Raw genomic sequence first — 20,490 nt, forward strand, 5'->3', positions numbered from 1 at the left:
GCGAATTGGTTGAATTCGTTTTGCCACGACCTGGTATGGATTCCCCTTGCTTGCGTCATAGTGTCCGATACATCACTAATATATAGCGTACATATGTATATTCGCCACAGTATCTACATACATACATATACTTCTTTCTGTTTTTCCCCACTGTGCGACGGAAAGCAATTACGTGGTACCGGGCGTCAAAAGATTTAAAAATTAATAACAAAACAAAGGTTGTGTTCTTACTATATTTATTAAATTATTAAATATTTAAATGCTTATTATTTAAAAATTATGTGCATCATCAATCTCACAATCTACATATAAACAAAATATTTGTAGGTGTTTATACTTAGTACTTTTTAACGCTTTCCCTTCTTTTTCTTCTTTTGTCCATCGGGCCATGCAAAACCTCGTGTCTTCAGCACATCCTGAAATTAAATCAATTGAAATCAAAACTCTGCTTAATCGCCTTGAATTAAAGTTTAATCCCGTAAGCGTATATGTAAACTCATCTAATTGACTCATGAGATAAACTATAGTTTCTCTTACACAAGTCGACTTCTTGTGAATTATCAAAAAGTTTTCTCTATTTTTAGATTTTGTTAATAGACTTTATTTACTTTAAAAGTGTTTACCGTCAGCCAAAACTATATATATAAATCAAACTATCGACCTGAGAGATGATTTGTAATTTTTATTGTCGCCAAAAATCTACCAGAAAATCTTGTTGTGAAGATATGCCTGTGTAAAAACACCTTCCAATGAGAAAAAATAAAAATCCTCGCATGAGAACTCGTTTTGACGGCTATGGCAGAAGTTCTACGAATAATGATTTTAGGCCATGTATGCACTTCGAATGTTGGGACCCCCGTCTCCCTCGCGAAGACAAAACCTGCCAACACAACCATATAGGAAACGCTCTGGACGGGACATAAGACGTTGGTTGCTGTGCCGCCCGGATATCAAAGATCCGAGCCCAGTCGCGCCGGGGCGCCATTTTGATGCCCATTCTCCTGAAACCAATTGCTGCTGATTTCGTATGGCTAGTCGGCACTCCGTTGCAATCATTTGGACCGGACTATGAACCTGCTGATATCTTTAACAGAATATTTAGCAACTTCCTTAATTTCCGGCCCATAGTTAGAAACCTAGTGTGTGCTACAGCAGGGCATACACATAACTAGTGCCCGACTGCTTCTTTGCTGGCTTTCTCGTCGCAGCTCCAGCAAATGCTGTTAAAAGGGATCACTAATCTCTCGGCATATAGGTCATGCAGCCAGTGTACCGTTATTGTGGCCGTGATCATAAAGATTTCTTTCCTTAACTTTTTTAGTAGATCTTTTGTACTCTTACTGCTTGGTTATCCTGCAGGTGTCTGAGGAGTAGCAGTTGTAAGCAGCTAACTCAACAGCCTCCAACAGTGCCCCTGCCTGCGCTTGCAAGTTCGTCTGTTTTCTCGTTGCGGTCGATGCTACTGTGACGAGGTACCCATATAAGGGTCATGTTTGAGAAGTTGACTGCGTCGTGAAGCGACCACTTACAGCTTATGACGACCTTAGAAGAAGTGAGGGGGGGTTTAGCGCCATGAGCGCTGCTAGGCTATCTGAGTAAATGCACACAGGTAGAGAATAAAGTCTTCTGGCGTCTATTTGATAGTTTTAGCGTAAGTCTCACTTTTTGCTATAAAACTTCAAACACCGTACTCTAGTCAAATACACCAAAATCTAGTGTTATAATTTGCATCTTATGCCGGCTGGCAACGGCACAAAAATGCTGCTGGTAACCATAGCAACGGGTGGTTGTGTGCGTATCGGGTGATTGTCGCTTGCCCGGCCACCACACAAGCGGAAAGCATCAAGCGCCATTTGTATTGAAAATTCGTAGCGTGCGGACGAAAACATGTCATCGGATGACGATTTTTTATTGCTTGTAAATTTTGCGAATTTTCATAAAAATTTTTGAACTTTTTTCTAAGAATTTTTTAATATGCCAATCTTAAGCCACTAGGAAAATTACCTGATTTTTGGAAATTTTCGTAGGTTTCCATAAACCGCAACGTAAAATCTTTTTCTGCCGTGAATTTGCTCATTTCACGTTCTCACAAAACTAAGGCAAGGTGCACACGAAGCTATGCGTCATAGACGCTGCATGCGAAATTTGTACGCTTTAATGCCGAACACATGAATTTGAATGGAGAGCTGCATACGAGGCATCAGCTGCTTGAAAGCGACAAAGCATGCAATTTTTTGTAATTTTTTTGTAAGCAAATTTGTGTAATAAGTAAAAAATGTTACTTTAGTTAATAAAAGTGCGTGAAAGGTATTTTACCAAAGCAAAAAAGAGTATTAAACACCACAACAGCTTGGTTAGACATTGTTGAAGCGTTTAAAAGACGTAAAAAGTGTTGGAAACTAGAAATCACTCTTTTCTCTAGTCTAATTTACAAAGGCACGGGGATGCAAACAACGTTTAATATCTATTTTCCTTTCGGGGACGGATATGGCTGAAGAAATTTAATTTTTTATTTTTTTTTTCAATAATTGTTTGCTTTTTGTAGCGACGCTCGAAAGTAGCTTCGTGTGCAGATCTTGAGGCGTAGAGAAATTGTAGCTATATGAAATATCTTGTACGCGTCTATGACGCGTAGCCTCGGGTGCACCTTGCCTAACACACTAATGCTTGTCAATCACGTTGGCCACGATCAAAAAGACCAGCTGTCGAAAAATCTAAAAATTTTGATTTTCATCAACGCGAAGCCGACAATTACGTGTGAGCACGACTACCGCCGCTCGTGCCGATTGCTATGATAACCACCCTTTGCTGCGGTTACCAGCAGCATTTTTTGTGCCGTTGCCAGCCAGCATTACTACTAACATCATTACATCCTTATTCTTATCCTTACTACCAAAACAAAGAGTGACAAATAACTTTTACACTGTGTGGTAGCGCCTCAAATAAGGACGCATCTGCAGGTTATTAACACTTTCCTTACCTGCACATTATGGCACACATAATAAGCATTCTCCATGGCAGCATCATTGAAAATATCACACCCCAATGACTTACTGCTGCTACTCTTCTTTTTTCCTTCCTTTTTCTTCTCGACTTCTTCGCTGTTACCATTATTGCTTGACGTAGAGTCTTTGCTGTTACGTTTCTTTTTACTTTTACCGCCCATTGAAGAAATTAATTTTTCAAAACTAAAGTAAAAATATATACTTATGTAACGTCTAACAAAAAGTTGTTTGCATAATAAATTCGTTTTTTTAAATATCGATTTAATAAATAAATAAAATATCCTTGGTAACAACAAATACATTTTTCTAATTGGATTTTGGTTTGCTATTGCCACTTTAGTGGTTATGATGGAAAGTAGTTTTTATAATAATCTGGCCATACGACTGACGTTATCCATTCAATGTATGAGGAGACACGTGTATAAACTCCAGGATAAGCACTACGACAAAATGATCCATATGAGGTCATGCCAATTAAATAGTAACGAAAATGCTTTTTATTTTTCCGCATTAAATTCAATTGGAGTGGTCCACCAGAGTCGCCCTAAAATGTTTACCAAGATAACGACAATTTGTTTATAAAAAGTGTTCGCCTATTCTAAAGCATCTGGTATCATTATTCTGACACATTTCACCCACCTGACATGTATCACGATTTTGTTCGAAATCCTTAGCACAAATTTGTGATTCCAACAGCCCTTCTGGTACTGCAGAGTCCGGTGGCAACATTAGATTACATTGTTGTAACGGTACAATTGATAACTCTAATTCGGTTAACACATTTGTTGGAGCTTTAGCAAATCTTGTCGAACCATAGCCCATAGCATGAAGTGTATCATAAGGTATGTCCTTGCTGACCCACAAACGTATGGGTTGAACAAAGTTTGTGTAGCTACAAAAAGAAAATGTAGCAAATTAAGAAACCGCGTTTATAGATATGAAACAAGTGGTTAGGAATCTTACTTACACAACTGGCAACATCAAGCGAATTAATGCAAGGTCGTGATAATAATATGTGGGGTCATACAAAGGATGTTGTACTATCTCAGCAACTGAACGTACTTGAAATATTTCGTCTCCTATTGTGTTCTTCAAATTTATATCGCCAATCTTTACTGACTCGGCAGCTAAGCTTTAAGGGAAAAAAACTAAATATAGTGTGCATATATTGCGCTATAAAATGGTTTGACTGGGGTGGGTCGACGACAATAACATAGTTCTTGGTGATTCCAATGCTAGGAGGAGCATAGAAGGTTTTCATGTCCAATAAGGGACTTACTTGTTTCTTCTTGGAGGTGATCGATTATCTCTATTACCACGTAAGGTTAGGTTATGTTGAAAAGGTATGTAATCGCCCCAGCTGGGGCAACATGTAGGCCCTTGTGAAACCACACAAGATAACGAAAGCATAAGCTTTAGATAAAAGGAGAATTGTCGCGTTGCCATGATGTAAACATGAATAACTCCTTCAGAGATTCCAGTGAGCCGAGACCGAAATACTTATGGCGGTTCAACATGGCGCGCCAGTTGCTTCTTCGCTCTGCTTACTCGCTCGTTTTCCACCTGGTCCTTCCAGCGAAGTGGGGGCCGATGTCTCAACATGGCCTAGCCGCTGCGTTTTAAATCACTGGACTATGTTGTTTTTTGCGTGAAGCTCGTACAGCTCATCAGCAAATCTTCTTCGGTACTCGCCGTCGCCAACCTGAAGAGGGCCGTAAATCTTTCGAAGAACTTTTCTCTCGAACATTCCCAGGGCCACTACATCTGATATTATCATGGTCAATGCGTCTGCACCATAGAGCAGGACGGGTACGATAAGTGACTTGTAGAGCATGATCTTCGTTTGATTCGAGAAGATTGTACTTTTTAATTGCCCTCCTAATCCAAAGTAGCATTTCTTGGCAAGAGTGATTTTCGCTGAATTTCAGAGCTGATGTTGTAGTTTGTACTATTTCGAAATTATGGCTGCGTGGTTGCCAAGGCGCCACGACGAAAAGGTGATGTCTGTCAATTACTTTTAGCGGGTTTTTAGTAAATTGGGTCGATGGAAAATTTACCAGAATTGAAGCCACACTGATAAGGTATGTACATTCAGCCGATTCGCGGTTGGCTTCAACCTTTCGCACAATACACTTGCCAATACCTTATAAGCGGTATTGAGAAGGCTGATTCCATGATATTTTCACTTAATTCTGGCAAAACGTGGACAGTCAAGCATTAAGTGTGGCGATGATTCTACCCTGTCATCCGTCATGGAGCTGCAGCATGAGGTGTTTTGTAGTATATTGAGACAGTGACCCGCCACAACCCCAACCACTATTTATATATTAACCTTGGTAAACCTAATAAGTTCAGCAGACCGCCTATGTCCCTTTGAATGCTTAAAACTTTAAATAAAAATACGCAACGGATTTTGATGCGCTTTTTTTAATAGATAAAGGGTGATTGAAGAGGAAGGAACGGATGAACATATTTGGCTGAAAATTGGTGGAGGGGTAGCTTAGAACCAGGAGACAGACACAGGATAATTTTTATCCCGTTCTGGCTAGGGTCTTGAGATCAAATCGTGGACCTAGGTAATCCTGCTATATGTTTGTACAATATGGGTATCAAATGGAAGCTGTTTATGAGTACTTTGATGCGGGGTATTTTTCGTACCCGCGGGTAACTAGGGTCTCGAGATATAAGCGAAAACGTGGACGCGAGTACCCCTAGAATGTGTTTATAGAATATGGATAACAAATGAAAGCTGTTGATGAGTGCTTTAGTACAGGGTAGTTTTCATACCTATTTGTGTCTCGAGATATAGGCCAAAACGTAGATCACGGTAACACTAGGGTGTGTTTTCACATTATGGTTATCAAATTGAAGCTGTTGATGAGTGTTTTAGTACAGAGTAATTTATATACCGCTGGGTGACTAGGGTCTCAAGATATAGGCCAAAACCTAGACACGGATACCCCTAGAATGTGTGTGTAATAGGGATATCAAATGGAAGCTGTTGCTGGGAGCTTTAAAGTAATTTTCATTGTGATATTCGATTTAGTCGCATCAACCTGGCAAAACTGATAAATATGCATGCGAAGCCGAAATAAAGACATGAATTAATAAAGCTTATTAAAATTTATGTAGATAGATCAAATTTAGGGCAGAACAACGTCTGACGGGTCTGCTAGTATTACATATGTTGAAAAAATGATAGTTCCCAACTTGTGGTTCTCTAACTGGACTCAAATGTAAGATTCCGATACTACAGTGTTTTCACGAAAATAGAATAAAATAGGTTTATTTGTTTTAATGGTGTGTTCAATTTATACTTATTATTAAGAATTCATGAGCTTACCACCGGCTTATAATAAGTGACTATTTAATTATTATGTTTTGCTTAGAGAAACTGAAAAGAAGGAAAGAAAAATTTACTGGCATATTGCGATGGTACCATTTGCCTGATGATACTTACGTAGTTTCGAAATGGTACCATCGCAATATGCCAGTAAATGTTTCTTTCCCTCTTTTCAGTTTCTCTTAGAAAAACATAATAATTGAATATTCAATTATTATAAGCCGGTGTTAAGCTTAATAATAAGTATAAAATAAAATATATTTAATTAATGGTTGATTAATTACGCTTCATTACTGCTACCAAACAAGTGTTTATTTCTCACAATAAATAGCTGTTAGCTTTGGTGGTACCACCTTTGAGATTTTTTTTCAACTTCACCTCAACTCGATATCCAATGTAGGATATCAACTGCAGAAACGTGTTGAATATTCATTTGAGAACTGTACATTTCTCAAAATCTCTCAAAGGTTGAATAATAATTTGAAAATGCTAAATGCAAAGGTTGGATGGTGATTGGAAAATGAAGAGGGATATCAACTTGAGAACTACCTGTTTTAAGAATAACTAGATACAGATGTTGGATATCACCTCCGGAACTAAATATTTCTCTGGAGAAATATCTTTTAAATGTTTGTTGGGTAAACAAATTCCGGCTGTTGTCATATCTACAAATTATCTAGATAATAAAAAACCAATGTTGCCGCACAAAGAAGCCTACCCCAAAGGCGGCCTTAAACTGTGACTGAAAAACTGCACAGTAGTTTAACTGGAGTTTAAATTTGACTAGAGTTTAAGCAAACTTACTTTAAGCTTAGTTTAACCAACTACTGAAAAATCGGACGTTAGTCTCTCCGTCAGCTGTCGATATTGATAAGTACTTTCGATATGTACGCTTAAAATTTTGAATCCTTACCCGCTCTGGTAGCAGCAGTGTGCAACGGTAATAATGTAAACATTGTTTATTAAACTGCCACCACATTTGTAGTCATAGCTGCCGGAATATGAAGGAAAGCCAAGGGCAGCCTAAAGTTAAAAAAACAACAACGAATTATACAAAGTTTTCCATCCAAATTTGTTATTACATAGTTTTATCTTATCGCTGATTTATCTATTTAAGTACTAACAAATGTGCGCTCATAAGGGTAGTCCAAACTATTTAAACCCAACAAAACATTGAAGAACAAGATACGTTATTATTTTATAATAATACAATTGGCCGCGATATACTTCGCATTACTACATTATAGTGCATTTAACATACATTGTAAGATTAGTCTCGCAAATTTGCAATATTATAATAATAGAAAAATCATAGATATGTATATATGAATAGTTCCTTAATAGTTCCGAAAGCTATCCCGAAGTGCTTGAGAGATGATCTTTAAATTTTTCAACGGCGGTCTCGATAAAAACAAAATTAAGCTCTTTTTTAGAATATCCCGATTTCGTCCTACAGGGTTCTGAGCTGGTCGTGCATATTGCAGACTAGTTTGCTTCCGAGTTATGTTTGGTCCTTCATTTTTCAGGCTCCAACACATTTACTAGGATACGTATTTGCCCATGATGAATACCCCTAGTGAAAGTCGGGTGGAGACGCAAATAGTAGTGAAAGGCCACATCCATAGCCTTTGCAAAACTATCGAAAAAAAGTGCGCATAATTGAGTACTCTTTCTCCTTGTGCAGAAGGAGCTTTGTGATATACCTGGGTGCCGGACATTGACAAATAAAGTGAAGAACTTTATATATATCCACGTGGGAGTCTTTTTTGGCTATTTTATCAGCAGGGCGGTCCACACCCTCGAACTTAGCTGTGTTCACGGACTACTGCAATTCTGCCTTTTCGGCTGGATTCCAGGTTGACTGTGTATATACAAACTTTTCGAAAGCCTTTGATAAAGTTTCTCATTCAGTACTACTTGAAAAACTACCATATATGGGCTTCCATTCCTGCTTTTTGAAGTGGATAAAATCGTATCTTACTGATAGAGTTGTGTTGCTTCCATTGATGGTGTGTTCTCACAACCCTTCATTGCCTCTTCTGGGGTACCGCAAGAAGCGTCTTAGGCCCTCTACTATTTGTTCTTTTCATCAATGACATTAGTAGCTACTTTTCCTTCTAAAATTTTTTACTTTATGCCTATGACCTCAAAATATTCGCCAAAGTCCAAGATGCCTCTGATGAAGCAAAGCTTCAGTGCGATATCAACTCTGCTCATTCATGGTGTCTTCATTCTCGTCTCTCTTTAAACGTAAAGAAATATTTTAAAATGACATTTGCTAAAATTTTGCATTTTCGAAGTATGCCTACCACATTTCTAATACTGTCCTTCAGAATGTTGTGGAAGTAAAGGACCTAGAAGTTTTTTTTTTTTGACCCGAAACTGTCTTTCAACTTTTCATTCTTGCGAAGACCTACTCTGTTCTAGGTTTTATTCGTCGGAACTGCACCAAGTTCTCAGACCCTTATACTCTTAAAATGTTGTATATAACTTTTGTTGGCTTACATCTTGAGTATGCAGTTTTTACCTGGAGACCGTATAACCAGTTATCAATAAAAAGAATAGAACGTATTCAAAAGGTGTTCATTAATTTTGCTTTACGGTCTCTCAAATTTGATACTCCCATTCCACCCTATGCATCCCGTATTATGCTACTTGACTTAGAATCTCTCGAAACCCCTAGGCCAATCTTATCATTGAATTTCATGTTTAATGTTATACATGGTACCATAGATTGTCGTTATCTTCTGGAAAGGATTACGTTTAACATACCAAGGCGAAATCTTCGCGTCAACTATCTTTTTTTTTGGAAAAAAGTAAAACTAAATTTTCCAGTAATGCTCTCTTGCAAGATCTATGCGCGAATTTAATATTCTATCTCAGATTATTTCCCTTGATTTTTCCATGGGAAAACAAGCTTTTTTGAATATTTTAAACTCTTATTTAAAGAAGGTATCTTTTATTTTGTAAACTACACCGTTGTTATTAGTCTGTAAGAAATGTTCTTTCATAGACAGTATTGAATAAATAAATAAACTTCGTTCCCTTCGATATTGCTGAGACGAGCAAAGGCAGAGATTGAGATTTAGATGTTCTATGGGCGTCAGCAAACTTTGGCACTACCGTACAATTTTCTATTTAATAAAAATATATTCGAATGCTCTTAGGTAAAGTGTCTTTAAACAAAAATCAAGATGTTGGTCGGTGATATCACGCTACTCTGGTAGAATATAGCTACTTTTTCTATGGCACGGACATCGACTTGGAAGACAGTACAGGATCAGGGTATATAAATTCCCTTTTACTGTGCTTGAGCTCCTCACATTTCTGCCGAGAATTGTACTATATATTCGGTAACACAGATACAACAACGCATGTGAGGTACCAGGTGTCAGACTTTAGGTTAGTTTTGACGCCGTTTACGCTTGCTTTTTCAGTGTAACGTAATACTTGTTGAGTGTTCGAAATAAGTTGATTTTCACATTTCAGTCTAATAGCGCTTTTGCATCCAAACACGCATCTGCTAAAGTAAAGGTAAAAGACTGCATTTGGCTCTTCTTTATGTGCGTTGCTCACCTCATATTACCTGGCATGCGTGATTTTGCACCTTTCTAACCATGAATTTTATAGAGGCCATGTTGTTCTTGTTGTAGCGATAAGGACATTCCCCGAAGGCCTAGGGGAGTGTTATTGATGTTGATGTATTTTTGCCGGATGCATATTGCGCTACACAAGCCTTTGAATAAATTTGGTGTTTTATTCGGCTCTTACGACAGGAATACGTGCCGCGGGTATATTCTAAGACCCCTAACCCGTTGAGGTACAAGGTCTAGAGACCATCTTGGCTGATGGGCCCTAGTAGCATTTCGAAGAGGTGCTTGTGAATAAGCGATTAAAGACAATCGAAACTTCGAAGTGTCTTGTAACTATAACAAAGGTCGACAAAACTAGATCCAGAAAGGAACTTATACTTTTCTGAAGGCTTTTGGTATTCTGAATCTTGAGCGTCAAATTTTCTTAATTATGGCTAATTTTTGAGATATTCACACTTAGGGCCGATTTCACCAACTCGACTTAGACTAAAACTTAGTTGCAACTTAAGAGCCCAGATTTGAGGCTAAGTTTGTTTTCGGTTTCACCAACTTAGCTACTAAACCCATTTGACATACAAAAACCCTATCAGCTGTTTTATACATAGTAGTATTTTTGGCTACGTTTTTAATTACACGCCACAGTGAATTCACATAAAAGCGGGGTTGCTATATTTGCATAATGAAATAAGTATCAATACTGCGGTTTAATTCGACCCAAAATTTGTACTACGGCAACACTGTTGAAAGTTGAGAATAAGCCAGCTGATAGGTAGGCTAATTTGTGACTTAGCTAAGCATTGGTGGTGAAACAGGAAAATTAAAAAATATGACTTAACTAAGCTAAGTCGAGTTGGTGAAGCGATGAAACTTGGTACGTGGGTTGGCCTTATGACACAGAATAGAAAATTAGTAAAATTTTGGACAATAGGCGTGGCACCAAGCCGCAAGCTTTAATTTGGCAGTGGTTGAAGATATTATGATGAAATTTTGCAGGAACATTACCCCTATTACTATACGTGTGCTAAGAAAAATTAGCAATATCGGATAACGAACACGCCCACTTTTAAAAAAAAATTTTTTTAAGTCAAATTTTAACAAAAAATTTAATATCTTTACAGTATATAAGTAAATTATGTCAACATTCAGCTCCAGTAATGATATGGTGCAACAAAATATAAAACTAAAATAAAATTTCAAAATGGGCGTGGCTCCGCCCTTTTTCATTTAATTCGTCTAGAATAATTTTAATGCCATAAAGCGAACAAAAATTTACCAATCCTTTTGAAATTTGGTAGGGGTATAGAATTTATGACGATAACTGTTTTCTGTGAACATGGGCGAAATCGGTTGGAGCCACGCCCAGTTTTTATACACTGTCGACCATCTGTCCTTCCGCTCGGCCGTTAACACGGTAACTTGAGCAAAAATCGACATATCTTTACTAAACTTAGTTCACGTACTTATCTGAACTCACTTCATCTTGGTATAAAAAATGGCCGAAATCTGACTATGACCACGCCCACTTTTTCGATATCGAAAATTACGAAAAATGAAAAAAATGCCATAGTTCTATCCCAAATATGAAAAAAGAGATGAAACATGGTAATTGGATTGGTTTATTGACGCAAAATATAACTTTAGAAAAAATTTTGTAAAATGGGTGTGATGACACCTACCATATTAAGTAGAAGAAAATGACAAAAGTTCTGCAGGGCGAAATCAAACGCCCTTGGAATCTTGGCAGGAATACTGTTCCTAGTATTGGATATATAAATAAATTAGCCGTACCCGACAGATGATGTTCTGGGTCACCCTGGTCCACATTTTGGACTTTCACATATATAACTAAGGACCACCCCCTTTTAAAACCCCCATTAATACCTTTAATTTGATACCCAAATCATACAAACAGATGCTACAGTTACCCCTGGTCCACCCCTATGGCGATGTCTCAAAAAGGCGTCTACTACGTTTTAAATAATCATTAACACCTTTCATTTGATACCCATATCATACAAACACACTCTAGAGTCACCCCTGGTCCACCTTTATGGCGATATCTCGAAAAGGCGTCCATCTATAGCACTAAGGCCCACTCCCTTTTAAAATACTCATTAACACTTTTCATTTGATACCCGTATCGTACAAACAAATTCTAGAGTCACCCCTGGTCCACCTTTATGGCGATATCTCGAAAAGGCGTCCACCTATAGCACTACGGCCCACTCCCTTTTAAAATAATCATTAACACCTTTCATTTGATACCCATATCGTACAACACATATTCTAGAATCACCTCTGGTCCACCTTTATGGCGATATCTCGAAAAGGCGTCCACCTATAGAACTAAGGCCCACTCCCTTTTAAAATACTCATTAACACCTTTCATTTGATACCCAAATCGTACAACACATATTCTAGAGTCACCCCTGGTCCACCTTTATGGCGATATCCTGAAATCGCGTCCACTTATAGAACTATGGCTCACTCCCTTTTAAAATACTCTTTAATACCTTCCGTTTGAAACCCATGTCATAAAAACACATTCCAGGGTTACCCTAGGTTAATTTTGCTAAATGGTGATTTTCCCTTATTTTGTCTCCAAAGCTCTCAGCTGAGTATGTAATGTTCGGTTACACCCGAACTTAGCCTTCCTTACTTGTTCCGTACAAAACTGTTTTACAAACTCCAAGTATAATTTTAGGCTATTAGGCACATAAGGTCTGAAGTAAGGTGACTTCAGCCAACCATGCAAACTTGAAAGAAATTATATTGAACTAATAATACAAAGAATTTTAAGCAGTTTTCGCCATCTTCAGTTAGTCACTTGTTTGTTTGTAAGTTATCGAAATTTCCGTCTTCTCCTTGCTAGCTAAAGGTTCGCGTCCTTGTGAAATCCAAGGAAGGTAAAAGTGTAAGCAAAAGTCAGCTGTTTGCCTAGTTTTTGTGTACTCACAATCGATTTTTTCGGTTTGTTCACAAACCAGAACCAATTAAAAAATCTGACCTGATATTCATATTTGGAGAGCAAAAGGCATTCAGAAAAGTAACAACTCATTTTCGGGTCTGAACTTTTCTTAAATTTTGTCGGCTTGTGTTTGTTTGTAACTTCTACAGAACAAGATAGGAAGGTACCTAACTAGCTCTAAACTTCGGGTCTGTTATCGATAACCAATCATCTAAAAATAGTTGACACAAATAAAACGGCCAAAAACTTGGCTGGATTTGGTTACTGTGCTTCTGACTTTACATGTTTTGATTTCTGGACCACCCTAATACTCATACATTTGTACATCTATACATTCCCATCATTATGAACAATTTCAATGCAATAAAAATTTAGTATTTTTAGAGACTAACTGGTTTTGTTAAACTACAAAATGCATTTAACATACATCGTACAAAGATTGAGCTTTGAGTAACTCTTATAATTTGCCAAGCAATTACTTACCATATGTGGATACTGCCCTGCAGCAACAATTGATCTCCCATTGAAATCATCAAAAACTTCACTATTTTCAATATCTTCGTTAAACTCTTCACCATAAATTGCTCGATCAATATCACCATAGATGGCTGCAAAATGCTTATAGAGACCGGGTGGCGGTGATTTAGGGCCAAAATTATTACCTTTACCGCGACAAAGACCATAAGCATGGCCTTTGCCATGACCGTTACCGGGTCCGTTTGGATTATCACAATCAAGTGCAATATTACTGCGACTCCGCTCAGTGGCCAAGACGAAGCCTTGCAAACCTTTACTAGAACTTTTTCTATTAGCAGAATTACCTTTACCATTATTACTTTTACCAAGACCGAAGTTTCGTGAAAAGTCTGATTGCGTATTATAATCCCCTCGTGCAGACTGAATTTCACTAGACGGAAACTGGCCACCTGGCTTATGCACTTTCCGTGAAAATCTCGAATTAGCCGTAGCAATTGGAAATTCAGTTTGTAAATTTAATAAAACTAAATGAAATATTAATAAGTTAGTGAGCTTTGTGTTGATGCTTGTCATTATTTTTAATTGGAATTCTGTTTGTGAGCGTTTAAGACTGGTTTTAGCGTTCATCACTTTGCTCGGCACTTGCTTACATGAGACTGAGAGTTTAGTTTCATTAAAGCTTTGTTTGGCATAATTTAATTAAAAATTCAATTTCTTTTTATAAAATAGCTAAATAATCACCTCAATCAGAAGTTGAGTATGAAAACATTACCGCAAAATTGCAGGGCAAAATAAAAACTATATTTTTTCTTTACGAGAATTTACGAATTACGAAAAACTTCCAATTAGATACCAAGACTTATGTTATAAAATATTGTAACGTACGTATGTACTTATGTAAGTATGTATGTATATACTAGAAGTTTTCTGGACCTAGCTAAATTACTGCCTCGATATCTGGCAACTTGGCCGACCCTACAAGCTGGAGCCTTGATCTTAATATATATATGGGGTATTCCATCCCATTTCGACCAATTTTGAACCCGACCCCTTTAGAATTGGCTGAAAGTTTTTCTTCTTTTTCTAGCTTACGAAAGACGTTTTTCAGAATTTTTTCAAATTTTTTCATCCAACTCAAAAAAAGTTATGAATTTAAAAAAAAAAACACCGTTTTTGTTTTCAAAATGCTATAACTTTTTCAAAAATTGACCGTTTGGGATCTTTTTTTTTTAAATTTGTTTTTAAATGTACTTTTCGGAAAAAATACAAAAAAATGTTTAAAGTTTTTTTTTTTTCAATTAAATAAAAAAAAAAAATTATCGGGCCACTCCGGGATTAGTGGGGATGATTGCAGAATTGATTGAAGTTTGTATGAGAAAAAAAAATGGCTAAATTCGAAAAATCTCGAAACACTGAAAAATTACAAAAAAAAAACTTTAAACATTTTTTTGTATTTTTTCCGAAAAGTACATTTAAAAACAAATTTAAAAAAAAAAAGATCCCAAACGGTCAATTTTTGAAAAAGTTATAGCATTTTGAAAAAAACACCGTTTTTTTTTTAATTCATAACTTTTTTTGAGTTGGATGAAAAAATTTGAAAACATTCTGAAAAACGTCTTTCGTAAGCTAGAAAAAGAAGAAAAACTTTCAGCCAATTCCAAAGGGGTCGGGTTCAAAATTGGCCGAAATGGGATGGAATACCCCATATATATATATATATATATAATGGGCTTTAGGGCTGCAATTTCCGTTTGAAAAACACTACAATTATCTGACCGCCTGTAGAATCTTTTTATATCTGGATTGGCATGGTAAACAGCAGATCCGCCCCCTGCCGTTAATTTGAAGTCATCGGTATAAACGTGTAAATTATGTTCTGCCCATGGTTCAATTATACAGGTTGGCTCATCTGATCAGCTGATTTTATTTATGTCATTGCATGGTCGAAGGGATTGTCAAAAGGAGATGGCAAACTCAAAATGAAACCAACACATTGGCAACATTTTACTTACACATACAAAAACTGCTAAGTTTTATGTTTCCATTCCATATCATTCGCACCAACACCAATACACACATTTTGACAATTTGAACAGACATATTTTGTTGCTTTACAGATGAGCCAACCTGTATATAGTTGAACCATGGTTCTGCCATTTCCGCATCCTGTAGTATTTGAATCATATATTATGGCCCAGACACAATTAAGTTTTTCATACATATACTAGATGCGTTCAATGCAATCTTATACTGTTTTCACACAGAAACTTAATGCTCTCATTTCACGTGCTAATGAAATCGTAAATTTTTTGCTTTCACACAGAAGTAACTGCTCGATTAGTATGAAAGATGAGACAGACAATCATGGCGGAACGATACAAGGTGGGAGCATGGTGACATACCTACAAACAAAAAAAATTGCATGTACTTGTAAATTCGATGGACAAATGTCAAAATCGTACTGCGCCGGTAGTTGATGTATCAAATCAAATAAAAAAGGTTACAATCAGCTGTTCGATGCGGCCACCTTGTATCGTTCCGCCATGCAGACAATGACATTTGCTTTGAAAACTAAGAAGCGGAAACGTAAGCGGAAAGATGCCAACAGAGTTGCATTGTGCTTTTGACTTCATTAGGCATTCGATTAGCTACTAATGAAATAATAATAGATTCGAATTTTGTAGGGAAGATTGAGCTCAATAAGCGTCTTAATGTAGAAAACTGCCTGTATTATTCAATAAGCCGTCTGTGTGAAAACAGTATTATGCTTTCCAGTAACATCGCCACAATCACGCAAGATATTGCGTTTTTAAATATGAACTTCAGACTTGGCAATTGAAGTTCATTTCGCCTTGGCTATTCACATACAAAATTTTGCGAATCACTGTTATAAACATTCTCACTATATAATAAATATACTTTGTAACATATTTTTTGTCCTATTCATCTGTTAAATTGCAGTTTTTAACTGTAAAAAATTTTAGAAAAGTTACCAACGAGTGGGAAAAATTATCACTTGCAACATGTGCCAGCACCCTTAGCCAAAGCAAATGTCAAATTCTCCTTCTTATTCTTTGCTTGCAACAAAAGTTGCAAGTTGGCTACTTTTTCAAGTCGCAAGGCGCCAGTGTCACTCAATCTACCGTTCTCCACAAAAAACGTGCTATCTACTCATAATGCATAAGATTGAGTTAAACGCATCTATATGAAAAACTGCTTATGTGACAGGGCTTTTTGTAGAAGCTATACTGTTATGGCCATACGGCCTGCAGTCAATCTGACACGAGGCAGCTGCAGTAGTAGACGCTATACTCTTGGCTATTAGGTCCGCAGGCGGGATCTCCAGAATGGAATGCAATGCAGCTGTAGAGGTACATTTTACAGCTCTATTTATGCTAATCATTGATAATCTGCATAATCGCACGAAATTTTATGGAGAACGGCAGAACGAGTGAAACTAGCGCCATCTGACACACACAAAAGTTGTCAATCTTCAACTTTTGCTACACATAAATCATAAGAAGAAGAAATCGGCATTTGCTTTGGCTATGAGTGCTTTGACACTTTGCAAGTGAAATTACTTTTCCCACTTTTTGGTACTTTTCCAACGGTTTTCACTATTTAAAATTGCATTATGTTAGGAAGGATTTTTCTTATATGATGAGAATGTTTATAACAGTGCTTCATGCAATTTTTTTTTGTGGGAATGGGCAGCACGAAATAATTTTCATTACTAAGCCTGAAGTTCCTTTATATTTGCAAACGCAACGTCTTGCGGGATTGTTGATGTTACTTTCATGCTTAAGATTGCGTTGAATGCACCTATATGAAAAAGGTTATTATGACGCGGCCATTAAGCAGGAAACGACTGCTATTCATTGGGCGATTTCAGCGAAACTAGGGGAACTCATGAAAGCATATAAACTTATAAGGTGTAAAATTATATCCATTTACACACGCTGTTATATGAACGCACCTAGTAATATTCTTGATAAACTTAATTGTTTATCAGCTGTATTATTGGCAAAAAAAAATTTTTTTATTGGTTTACAAATTAAAAAATGCCAAGATTGAGTGAAAAATCAATACTAAAACGTCTTTACTAAGATATAATTGTAAATGACTTGCTGATGTTGGAGATTTCTGATGAAAATGCCTGCTGCATGGTACAATAACCAGGTAAAAGCATCAGAGTTGCATTTTACATGTTTTTTCATTCGAAGGTGGTCATAAAATGTCAAACTTTGTTTATGTTTACATTTTTTGTTTATTTACTTTTGATGTGAAAATTTATTAGGTAATTCTTTACTTAAGCTCACAACTACTAAAAATCCTCCAAAAATATCGGGAGAGGTGTCAAAAGACGCGCTTTGGACCCAGAACGGAAATTGAAAATTTTATTTATTTCCAGATATATTTACAAAGTTGAAAATTTTCATGTGGCTGTTGTAATTTTGATGTTGTTGTGTACCCACAAAAAAAACTGTGGGTAAAAGTATTTTGCGCGGATATAGATTTGGTCTCCCATGGTAATTTTTTATAAGCGCGGCCGAAGGCCGCCAACGCAGAAAGGTGTTCTGCGCAAAATTACCATGGAACCCACCCCCGGTTTCGGAGGTACCCGCGCGTCTTTTTTCGGTTTTTCGTTAATATCTTTTGAACGAATTAAAATTTTTATTTTCGGCATTCGGATTATTAATACTGATGTCAACGCGCGTCGTTTGACACCTCTCTCGATATTTTTGGTAGCGTATTAGCAGTCGACCCCTGAACTAGACTATTACCTACGCAACAATACTATGGATTCCACCCCCGGTTTCGGAGCGCTCCGGTGCCATTTTTCAGTTTTTTGGGAATATTTTTTGACAGAAATAAAATTTTTAATTTTCGCTTTCGGATTCGTCGTCCTGAGTCCAAAACGCATTTTTTTGACACCTCCCGATATTTTTGCACGAGTTTTTGCAGTTGTGAGCTAAATTAAAGAATTACTCCGCAAGATCAAGAAAGAGGAAAAATTGGGAAAAAGCTTGTGGCGTTAGCTTCCCTAAAATGGCTTAATTTTTTCGCTCCATTTTCAGGCCTGTGACCTTATTGTGGGAGCTCAGAGAGTAAATTTGATGCCCAACTCCACTCCATCGCTATATTTACCGTCTTTGATGTAGATATTGTTTCCCGAATGTTGTAAAATAAAAAATATAATATAATTTTATCTATGACTTAGCAGTGCTAATCAAGAATTTGCAAAAAACGGAAGTTGTCTCATCGTCCCCAACGGTCATTCCTACAGTTATCTACCAAAATATCGGACAATACTTTCGCCGCTACAACGTGAAGGAAGGACGAAGGATAAATAATAAAGTCCCTTCTACATGTTCGCTTTTTTTTAAGTGACACCGTTTGAGCGAAAGGTCAATACTTCGCACGGAACATGAAATGTGCGCGTAAATTTATACAAATTGCGTAAATGATTTTTCATACAAAATTTGACAGCTCGTTTACGCACTAGATAAATTTATATGTTTTCACACTTTATAAGGCATTTATAAGGTTACATGAGTCCCCCTACTATTTTTGTTGAAACGTTGTAAACATGTTTCCGTCAGTTGAGTGATATGAAAAAAAATCGCCGCACGGTGGCACAGGTATCGAGATATTCCAAAAAATCGTATTTGTGCTCCGATTAAGCTCATATTAGGAACACATACCCTTCAAAAAACGCGAGTACTCCATAAATAATGTAAGGAATACTCCTTTGAGAGTATAGGAGTGTTCCAAAACTAATCTGTATTCATACAAAAAATGTGCTCCAATTAACATTGCGATGTCCCAGGAGAGGAGTAGGTGATCCCACTCTCGCTTTGTTTGTGAGTATTCCATAGAGTACATACGTGAGAGTACTTTCCAAAGTACTTTCACTGTAGTACTCCATGGAGCACCCACAGAAGATCATATGCAAAAGTACTAAAGAGGAATTGTGTCGGAAAGAATTATCGGAGTGAATTTTATTTAAAATGAAAGTAAATGAAGAGAGGAAATACAACTTTTATATTTTATTTTTATATATTCTTATGTTATTTAGCATTTGCGTGAATAAAGAAGCTAATATTTCTCTATACTATAGTACGTATACATAAAACCACTGCGCGGTTGCATTTTATCAGAGTTGCCATAGTAAAATTTCATTACCAGTTATTTGTATGCAATATTTTACTTTTGACAACTCTGTTCGATCGTCGCCGTGTCGTGATCATGGTCGTTAAAAAAAGAGCAATGATCGGCTGATGGTGGTCCGCAAACGCATTGCAAAGGACTATTGTTAGAGTACTCCAACACGAAGAAAATGGAACACGTAATCCAACAATTTTTGCAGGGTATTACATACATGAATAGAAGGTGATATATGAAAACAATCGCCGCCAGGTGGCGCAAGGATCGAGATATTAAAAAAAATCGTATTTGTGGTCCGATTTGGCTCATATTTGGAACACATATTGCATACAGAATTAGAAATCGCTTTATGAATAATAAATATAAATAAATAAAACCGTTTAGCTTAAAATTTTTTTTAATTACATATTTTATTATTACTTAATGTAAGTATTTAACTAAAAAAAATTTTTTTTTTAATTATTTTGTTTACTGAAAGCACAGTTGTGGTATTACCTAATAGATTTTACCAAAAAACTTATTTATGAAAGCCATCCAAACAACGGCTTTTGAGTAATACCGCCAGGTAGGACAAAGAAAAGAGCTTGGAAATGAAACATCGTAATCCACACGTCTACCTACAAAATATTAATCACAAAATTTACTACAGGTAAAACTATGGCGAAGAATTATTTTAAAATTAAAGTGATCGTTTGTTTTTTTGTTTTTTTTTTTTTTTGTTGTTCATAGTTGATTGGTTAGTTGTGATATTCAGTCCACTGGGTCTGTTCGAGCCAGTAGGCATAACTAACAAATTTTTTACTTCCTTTATTTGCCTTATGCTGCTCTAACTAGTACGTAGATTTTTTTTTGCTTATGACATTCGTCTATTTATAACGGATTTATTAGCAAATATAGCAAATGAATGTAAATAAACATTATGTCCAAATTGTTCTA

General features: G+C 36.7%; 3 protein-coding genes across 8 annotated transcripts in view; 1 reads left to right on the plus strand and 2 right to left on the minus strand.

Moving 5' to 3' along the window:
- The window catches only part of snk (snake), a 33,976-nt gene that overhangs the window by 7,645 nt on the left and 5,841 nt on the right, over nucleotides 1-20,490 (plus strand). Inside the window, exon 1 of one of the 6 annotated variants that reach the window (XM_067762616.1) lies at nucleotides 18,803-18,821. The exons of 3 other annotated variants lie outside the window; for them this stretch is intronic. The gene's annotated coding sequence lies outside the window, so the exon portion shown is untranslated. Of the gene's footprint in view, nucleotides 1-18,802; nucleotides 18,822-19,076; nucleotides 19,124-20,045; nucleotides 20,204-20,490 lie in introns of those variants that run through there. 2 more of the 6 variants (XM_067762615.1, XM_067762613.1) reach the window with 2 other exon arrangements.
- Nucleotides 289-3,307, minus strand: LOC137238054 (uncharacterized). Its single transcript, XM_067762619.1, has 2 exons — nucleotides 2,981-3,307; nucleotides 289-416 (listed from the first exon to the last, which is right to left on the minus strand). Exons 1-2 carry the CDS (start codon nucleotides 3,305-3,307, stop codon nucleotides 348-350), a joined length of 396 nt encoding a protein of 131 aa, XP_067618720.1. The 3' UTR covers nucleotides 289-347.
- LOC137238053 (serine protease snake) lies at nucleotides 3,270-14,025 on the minus strand. Its single transcript, XM_067762618.1, has 5 exons — nucleotides 13,393-14,025; nucleotides 7,262-7,371; nucleotides 3,973-4,137; nucleotides 3,645-3,897; nucleotides 3,270-3,549 (listed from the first exon to the last, which is right to left on the minus strand). The coding sequence occupies exons 1-5, from the start codon at nucleotides 14,011-14,013 to the stop codon at nucleotides 3,349-3,351; spliced, it is 1,350 nt and encodes a 449-aa protein (XP_067618719.1). The 5' UTR covers nucleotides 14,014-14,025; the 3' UTR covers nucleotides 3,270-3,348.

This window comes from Eurosta solidaginis, chromosome 1 (genome assembly GCF_040869045.1).
Source record: "Eurosta solidaginis isolate ZX-2024a chromosome 1, ASM4086904v1, whole genome shotgun sequence".
Lineage (NCBI taxonomy): Eukaryota > Metazoa > Arthropoda > Insecta > Diptera > Tephritidae > Eurosta > Eurosta solidaginis.

What these genes read in the sequence shown, in the direction of transcription:
- LOC137238054 (XM_067762619.1), bottom strand. Translation starts at nt 3,307, where the DNA reads ATGTATTTGTTGTTACCAAGGATATTTTATTTATTTATTAAATCGATA. An exon ending in ATGTGTGCCATAATGTGCAG is followed by an intron (nt 417 to 2,980) that starts GTAAGGAAAGTG and finishes ATTTAATTTCAG; the next exon opens with GATGTGCTGAAGACACGAGG.
- LOC137238053 (XM_067762618.1), bottom strand. Translation starts at nt 14,013, where the DNA reads ATGAACGCTAAAACCAGTCTTAAACGCTCACAAACAGAATTCCAATTA. An exon ending in CGCTTGATGTTGCCAGTTGT is followed by an intron (nt 3,898 to 3,972) that starts GTAAGTAAGATT and finishes TTCTTTTTGTAG; the next exon opens with CTACACAAACTTTGTTCAAC. An exon ending in AAAATCGTGATACATGTCAG is followed by an intron (nt 3,550 to 3,644) that starts GTGGGTGAAATG and finishes TAAACATTTTAG; the next exon opens with GGCGACTCTGGTGGACCACT.